The sequence below is a fragment of the Orycteropus afer genome, unplaced genomic scaffold (genome assembly GCF_000298275.1).
Source record: "Orycteropus afer afer isolate SDZICR_OR568_19922 unplaced genomic scaffold, OryAfe1.0 scaffold00070, whole genome shotgun sequence".
Lineage (NCBI taxonomy): Eukaryota > Metazoa > Chordata > Mammalia > Tubulidentata > Orycteropodidae > Orycteropus > Orycteropus afer.
The window spans coordinates 4,162,354-4,170,909 of NW_006921657.1; the positions used below are offsets into that span (position 1 = coordinate 4,162,354).

Here is an 8,556-nt window from a genome sequence, read left to right on the forward strand (position 1 = left end):
TGGAGCAAGATGGTATCTCATTGTTGTTTTGATTTGCATCTCTCTAATAGCTAATGATCGTGAGCATTTCTTCATATGTTTGTTGGCCGCTTGAATACCCTCCTGGGTGAAGTGTGTATTCATGTCTTCTGCCCATTTTTTAAGTGGATTATTTGTCTTTTTGTTATTGAGGTGTTGGAGTTTTCTATAAATTCTAGAGATAAGTCCCTTGTCAGATATGTTATTACCAAATATTTTTTCCTAATCTGTAGTTTTTAAATCAACGTAAAATTTTCTTGTTGCTTGTTTATTTTTAGGTTTTAGCTTTTTAAAAATCAATAATAGTTTTTACTTACAAATTCAAATAACTCTTTGTAGTGTTTTATTATGCAAGTAAATAATATAGAGAAAAACTGTTGATTTGTATCTTCTGTGAAGAATTATATGAAAGGAATACATTAAGAATTTTTTCATCTTTCAGTACCTTAATCTCACTATACTTTTTCCAACCCCTTTGCAGGTCTACCTAGATGTGGATGTCCATGGGCGTTCCTTCAGTAGTCTCAGATGCATTGCATGTTTTCTCTGTGTCTTACTTTTCTAGTGCTGCTATAACAGAAATATCACAAGTGAATGGCTTTGACAAACATTTTTTCTCTCACAATTTAGGAGGCTAGAAGTCCAAATTCAGAGTGCTGGCTCTAAGGGAAGGCTTTCTCTAGATGTCTGTTGGTCCTAGGAGGATTCTAGCATAGCGACCCTGACTTCAAAGGACACACTCCACTTCTGCCTTTTCTTTCTTACTGGTGTAGGTCACCCTCTCTGCTCCCTCCTCTCTCCTTTTGTCTCTTATAAGGTAAAAGATTTTGCTGGCCACCCCTTGGGAAATTCTCTTTACATTGGATCAGGGCTGCGATGGGATTAAGGGTGATGTCTCACCCTAATCCTTTCACAACTGATTGGTTTATCCCATCAGATCATGTCATGGGGGATCTATCCGTAACAGCCACATAACTGTCAGACCACTGAGAATCATGGCCCAGCCAATTTGACATACATTTTGAGGGGACACAGTTCAGTCCATTATCTGCAAGACATTGGTTTATAAGGCACTCTGGAAACACAAAAGAAAAAATTATTTTATTAGGTTGAACCATGACACTGCAGGTACTTAGAGTTTGATCTATTAAAAAAGCCTCACTTGATTCTAGTAGTTGGAGAACAAAATAGATTCTAGGAAAAAATAAGTAGCCATGCAAAACACTATATTGCAGGTTGTGTCTCAGGCACTTCTAAGTAATATAGAAGTTTGAAGAAGTAGAGGCATTACCTTGGTTGAAGAAGTTGTAAAAAGTCTTCATTGAATAAAATTGCCAGTTTCAGGTCTCTAATCAGCCAGAGAGGGTTCTACTGAACATTCAGTTTTTACATGCTGTTGATAATTGAATGCACATGGAAATCTCAGCAGTCTTCATGTAGGATCGTTGACAAACACCATTGCTGTTGTTGCTGCTAAATTGTAGCTGAGAGTACTTATTTAGTTAATATGATGATTAATCCAGATTTCTTCTTTGCACATCCAGGGCCCATGCAGAGTCTCCACCATCAGTTAACAACCTAAAAACTGAAGGGAAGAATAAAAATGAAGAGGCAGTTTGTGACCATGAAAAAAAGGCTGCAGATACCTATCTTGAGCCTTATCCAGAAGAGAAAAAGAAGAAACGTTCTGGATTCAGAGACAGAAAAGTATGGAACATGATCTTATAAGTAAATCAGAACTATAGTAAATTCTATAGAATAATGCCGTCCAGTCTCTTTTGACATATATTTCAGATTGTTCATATTCACTTTAAAATTTTTCACATCTCTGATATTTTCTCATCAGATTCTAAGCCAAAGCTAGTCTTGGAATATGCAGTTAAGGGGGAGTAGGTAGTTAAAGGGCTCTAGGACAGATAACCAAGATTACCATATTATTTCTTAATTCTAGCTACCTAAGGGAACTTTTGGTTTTTGCATCTTCATGATGCTAATTGTTATCATGTGTGTTGAGTCTTTGTGGAATTTCTAATTTATTATACCTAGTTGTAAATGGGGGAGCCCTGATGGCATAGTGCCTAAGGCATTTGACTGCTAAGCAGAAAGCTGGTGGTTCAAACCCATCCCTTGGAAGGAAGATTGATCAATCTACTTTCCTAGAGATGCCACCTCAGAAACCCAAGGAAGGGTTGCTGTGAGTCGGGATTGACTCGAGGGCAGTGAGTATGGTTTTGGTTTTAGTTGTAAATGGAGTCTTTGGAAACAGATACATATTGCTACAAACCCAATCATTGTGGGGACAGCATAAATTTCAAATGACTGTCACATTTTATGTTGTTAATACAGTGTGTTTTTATGTAGTAGCTTCACCTCAAAAAACTTATCACTTCGTCTGTGATGATGCCTATGATATTTGGCATTTGCGTTCCGAAGATGTACTGAAGAATAATCAAAAGCATGAATTTCTTAGACATTTTGCATGCTAAATTTAAAATTCAGGAAATTGCTTTTGGTTGCTAAACTATAGCTTATCAAGATAATTGGAGTTATTTCTGTATTGTGTGTGTGTATACTTGTAAAAAGAATTCTTTTGAGAAAATTGAATCTTCTCTTTGGTTTTTATCTGTCTGGATGAAGTTATTAAATATACCTTCTCATTTTCAAATCCATGTCTGTGTGAGATGAATTTGAACAAAAGTTGTGGATTCAAGTCAATCGTTAAATGTCCTACTGTTTCAGTAAAGAAACATTCATTCATTTATTCTCTTGCCCTGAGTGAGTAAGAAGAGAGCTCAACTTAACTTTGCAAGCAGTTTTATTTACAGTCAGCTTTCCATTTTGCAAGCTGGAACTACTTTCATTATTTACTCTTGCCTTGTGCTCAGTAGTTGACCATATCTCATACTTCACAAAAAAATTAGTAATATTTTAAATATTCAGAAAAATAGTAATATAATGAACATTCACATATTCACCACTTGGGTCTGTCAGATTTTAACTTTTTGGTATGTTTGCTTCAGATTAAAAAAAAAAAAAAAGAAAAAAAAGTACATGTGAAAAATACAGCTAAAATTGCTTTTATGCTTCTCCCTAATCCCATTACTCCTCCTTCCTCTTCAGAGATAAACCATTGTCCTGAATTTGCTACTTATAACTGTGGCCTGGGAGCTCTGGTAGCATAGTGGCTAAGACACTTGCCTGCTAACCAGACAGCTGGCGGTTCAAACCCACCAGCCACTCCTCGGAAGGAAGGTTGGGCAATCCTACTTCCGTAGTGATACTGCCTTGGAAACCCAAGGAGGGGTCACTATGAGTCGGGGCCGACTCGACGGCACATAACAACAACAACAACAACTGTGGCCTAATTATTTTGTGTGTTTTACTTTATTTCAATTTTTTAAAAATTCTTAAGTGCATAACCAAAAAATATATGTGCAGATATATATGCATCTATTCAGGCATTTATATGTAGAGAACAAGCTAGTGTACAGTACAAATAGTCTGCAGGAACCAAGACCTTGTCTGTCCTGAGACATGAAGAACTAGATGGTGCCTGGCTACTCTTACCAACTGTTCTCATAAGAGCCACAATAGATGGATCCTGGTAGAATGGGAGAAAAGTGTGGAACAGAACCTCAGATTTTTAAAAAATCCAGACTTATTGGACTGGTTGAGACTAGACTATTCCCTGAGATTATTGCCCTGAGATATTCTTTAAACCTTGAATGAAAACTAACCCCCTTAGGTCACCTTTTAGCTAAATAACAGATTGGCTCACAAAATAAAGAATAGTACTTGTGGGTACTGTGCTTCTTTAAAAAATCACTTATACGAGCACCAAAACAAAGGTGAGAATGCAAGGGGTGGGGAAATGAGATTAACAGAGAACAACGAGAACGGAAGTAAACGTAAAGAATATAACCCATGTTACTGGACAACTGGTGTAGACGTTGTTGAATGAGATGCTGAATACTGTGTAAATCTTCACTGAAAACATAATAAATGTTATTAAGAGAACAAAAATCCTTAGGTGCAAAGAGTTAGCTCAAACATACCACTTCATTCACAGCATACTATTATCGTTTGTGTGTTTCTTTCTTTCTTTTTAATTTTTGTTTGTTTGTTTCTTTCTTTTATTTTACTTCCCCTTATGAAACCTCAAGTCTTCAGTTCTGGAAAATTCTTACACATTGCTTCAATATTGTTTTGTTACCAATCCCTTTAGTCTTTTCTTTTGAACCTATTGTTAAATGTGTATTGGATCCTCATAACCTGTGTTGTGTATTTCTTAACTCATCTTTCATATTTTCTCTCATTACTTCTTTATGGTACATTCAGAGTTCTTTCTTTGGGTACTATGTATCTTCTAGTGCATTAATTCCATTTTTACCGCATTCTAGAATGTAAACCATATATTGATTTTTTTATTTCAATGGCATTTATTTTTAGTGTCCAGGATTTCTCTTTTTTATTTTCTATCATTTTTGCTTAACAGTTTCTGTGTGGGTGTACTTGCATGCACAAGTGTGTTTTCCTTCTTTCAGATCTTTCAGGATTCTAAACATACTTCTTTAAAAATTATTTTTAGGTTGCCTCATTATTATTATTATTTTGTTAAAAATTAATCCATCTCCTGCTTAGTGTGCTTATCTAGCCTTTTGTGCTTATCTAGCATTTTTTTCTTATGTGTTTTAGAATTTTGATGTGCAGGCTTGTTTTGTGTGGGAGCTTGTTGAGGTTTTTGTTTTATGCTTACTTTTTTCTATTTAGTGGTTTTGTGGCTACTTTCACTCACCTGCAAAGCTTGTTTGTCAAGAACTAGTTTTTATATTGGCAGTTCTGGGCTTGCATCCCACTGTATTAAACATCTAGTCACTGAGCCCACAAGCAGTTTGGCCTAGATTCTGGAGCCAAAGCTATGGATTATTCTACTTGATGCCTTATGTATAGAATTTCATATGAACATTATCCCTCTGCAACAACTGGCTAAAACTTCTTCACCCTCTTTTTGTGATTAAAAGAAAATGCACCAGTTCCTGGTTTTATGCCGTGAACTTTGCTCAGGGCCCATGCCTCGTTCGGAGCATACTTTCAGCTCATTATTTCATGAAGCATGAACCCGTGATCTGGATTGCCTATTTTCAGACTGGGATTATAAAGACCCACAACTGTAGTTCTTCCTACCACAGAATGTTTCTGTTCAGTCCCTGATGCACAGAAAAGATTATCTTGCTTTGAACTGGGTTTGACTTTCTAAGTTTTCCCATTTTATGTTTTATTAATCACTGCTTTATTTTTAGAGCACAGAAGGTTTAAAACAGAAAATTCTAACTTGATTAGAAGTCTCACTGTCATTTCTGTACTTTTCAGATAAGAAATTGCTCTTTGAATTGTGAGACTCATTTCCAGAAAGTGCTGTTGCCTCTTAGACTTGTGCTCAGTAAAGATCTTCACATTCATTATTTTTATACTTCTGGCTATGCCTATACTGCTGTTGTTCCTGAGCTGTCAGTCTGTTGGAGGTTGGGGTTAGTGGCACCTTCATTTTAAAAAGGGAAATTACTTAAATAAATAAATTAAATGATTAATTATTTTTAATTACTTTATTTAAAAAGACGAAATGATTTGGTTCACTGCAGTTGTAAATAATTTAAATTGATTGATAGGAAAACATGAATGCTAAAAGATAACAAACATGCCAAACAAAATGCCAAAAAATTGATCAGGTGACTGGAAACCCATTTCAGCTTACTTAATACTCTGATGGCATAGTGCCTAAGGCATTTGACTGCTAACCAGAAGGCTGGCGGTTCAAACCCACCAATCACTCCTCAGAAGGAAGACTGGGCAATCTCCTTCTGCATAGATACTGCCTCAGAAACCCAAGGAAGGGTCACTGTGAGTGAGAACTGACTCAATGGCAGTGAGTAATACATAAATAACAAAATAAAAAGGATAGGAGAGGTGAAAGAAACTAACATTTACTGAACATTTTCTGTATGACAGGTACACACACACACACACACAGAATTTCATATATATTTGACAGATGAAGAAACTGAAACTTGGAGCAGTTAAGTAACTTGTTTTAAATCATATAGCTGGTTACTAGTGGTGGTGGTGGTGGTGGTGTGCCGTGGAGTCGGACCCGACTCATAGCGACCCCTCCTTGGGTTTCCAAGGCAGTATCACTACGGAAGTAGATTGCCCCATCTTCCTTCTGAGGAGTGGCTGGTGGGTTTGAACCACCAGCTTTCTGGTTAGCAGTCAAGTGCCTTTAGGCACTACGCTATGCTACCAGAGCTCCTGGTTACTAATAGAGGCAGGATTCAAACATATGTCTGTATAACTCCAAAGCCCTTGCTTATTCCATTGCATTCTTTTAACATAATGTGTTTTGGTTATAAGGCTTTGTTCATGGTGTACCGTAGATCAGTTATTGTTAGGTACCATTGAGTTGGCTCCGACTTACAGCCACGTAGATCAGTTAATGTCATGCTATTTTCAGTGATCTCAGCCCTGATTTCTTAGTTGTCATGGGGAATGCTAGGTATCCACTAAATGGAAGTGTTTGAGCCGCTTCCAGGCCTGGCTCATAAAGTCTCCCACAGTGCTCTTTGTTCCTTTCTTGTAGCTAGAATGGTGATGACTAGAATTGACCTTGAAAGCCACATGTTGGCAGAGCTGCTTTCAGCTTGAGTTCCTGAAGGACTTTATGGCTTCCTGCAAACCTGAAACACCCACTCTGGGCTATACTTGGATAAGAAATATGCTTTCACTTTAGTTGAGCTATAGCATTTTGGGGTCTGTTTGTAATAGCAATTTAGCCTACAATGATTAATATACCTATTTTAAAAGTGAGGCCAAGAATCAAGATGATTAGACCACAGAGATTTTTCAGTATGCACAAAAATATAAGAGAAAAAACATGTATTTTTTAAAATTATGATTTGTGTGAAAGTTTACAAAATAAATTCATTTTCCATTCAGTAGTTCATACACATTTTGTTTCAGGACATTGATTGCAATCCCAACAATGTAACAGCTCTCTTCCCACTTCTTCCGTGTGAATATCTTTTCCCTGTGTCCTTTCCTATGCATTCCTGCCCTCTGAGCTGTCTCCCAGTGCATATGCTCCCCTTTTGATCCCCCAAGGTTGATTGTTCTAATGAGTGTACCTACCTGGTGTAATTGTTCATCTTGTCGGCCTGCCTATTGTTTGGCTGGAAGCCACAGAAGTGAGTGTAATTCCAGTCATGGAGGGTGAATAGGGGCCAGAGTCTCAGTGTTTTTCCAGTCTCTGTCATAGCAGTTATCCTGACCTTTTTTATGATTTTGAATTGTTCCACATTTTTCTCCTACTCTGTTCATGATCTCCAGTTTTGATCCCTTTCTGAGTGGTTGGCGTTGGTAGCCAGCCGCTACCTAGTTCTTCTGGTTTCAGGATCATGTAGGCTGTTTCCCATGGTCCACTAGTCCCTTAATTGCATAAACATGCTTTTACTGTCAGGAAGATGTTATAAATTTAAAAACCTGTTCCTTAGTTACATTGGAACTGATTTTCAACTACATTTAAGAATGTGAGTATTGGAACTCTTGGTATATGTTACTAATTTCACTCAAACCAAAACCAGACTCACTGCCATCAAGTCACTTCCTACGCATAGTGACCCCCATTAGGTTTCCAAGGCTGTAAGTCTTTATGGAAGCAGACTGCCTCATCTTTTTTCTGTGGAGCAGCTGATGGGTTTGAGCCACTGACCTTCTGATTAGCAGCCAAATGCCTCATCCACTGAGCCAGCAGAGCTCCTTGCATAATTGTGGTTAAATGTATGCCATTTAACTTGATTTTTGCTGCTATTCAAAGATTTGCTTGTGTTCTCTCAACTCTGTTGTTTTCTAAATATGCTGTATGTAAAAGATCTCTGACAGTTTGCTGAATTTGATAGTAAATTTGATAAGTTTTATTGCTTATTGTGTTTCCATGAAGCAGGATTCTATTTTTTTATGCCATTGTTTGATATACTTTGTCTTTGAAGGACTGTTAGCTGTTCAAATCTGTGAAATCCCAACTCTGTTTTGTTTTAGGATTCAGGAAGTTGCACAGAAGTAAGAAGTAAAATTAATCTCTTTTTTAAAACATATTATTTAAGAACTGTAAACTTAAAACCCATTGTCATCAAGTCAATTCCATTTCATAACATCCTATAGACTACAATATATATGGCTGTGTATTCTGTTACTGAGACCTTTTGAATTCTCTTATGACATTCTTCAATTTTGCTAGCATTCAATGATGAGAGAATTATAAGACTCTTTTAAAAAATTCTAAACGATACAAATGTTGCTTCAACTGGAGTTGTTGTTGTTAAGTGCCGTCAAGTCGTTTCCGACTCATAGCGACCCCATGCACAGCAGAACGAAACACTGCCCGATCCCACACCAGCCCCACAATCCCTGCTATACTTGAGCTCATCATTGCAGCCACCGTATCAATCCATCCCGTTGAAGGCCTCCCCCTCTTTCGTCGACCCTCCA

At 37.3% G+C, this 8,556-nt stretch overlaps 1 protein-coding gene across 1 annotated transcript in view; it reads left to right on the top strand.

Moving 5' to 3' along the window:
• The window catches only part of MICU1 (mitochondrial calcium uptake 1), a 277,929-nt gene that overhangs the window by 34,369 nt on the left and 235,004 nt on the right, over positions 1 to 8,556 (top strand). Inside the window, exon 2 of the mRNA XM_042780922.1 lies at positions 1,563 to 1,725. Within this exon, the coding sequence (XP_042636856.1) occupies positions 1,563 to 1,725 (163 nt within the window). The remainder of the gene's footprint in view (positions 1 to 1,562; positions 1,726 to 8,556) is intronic.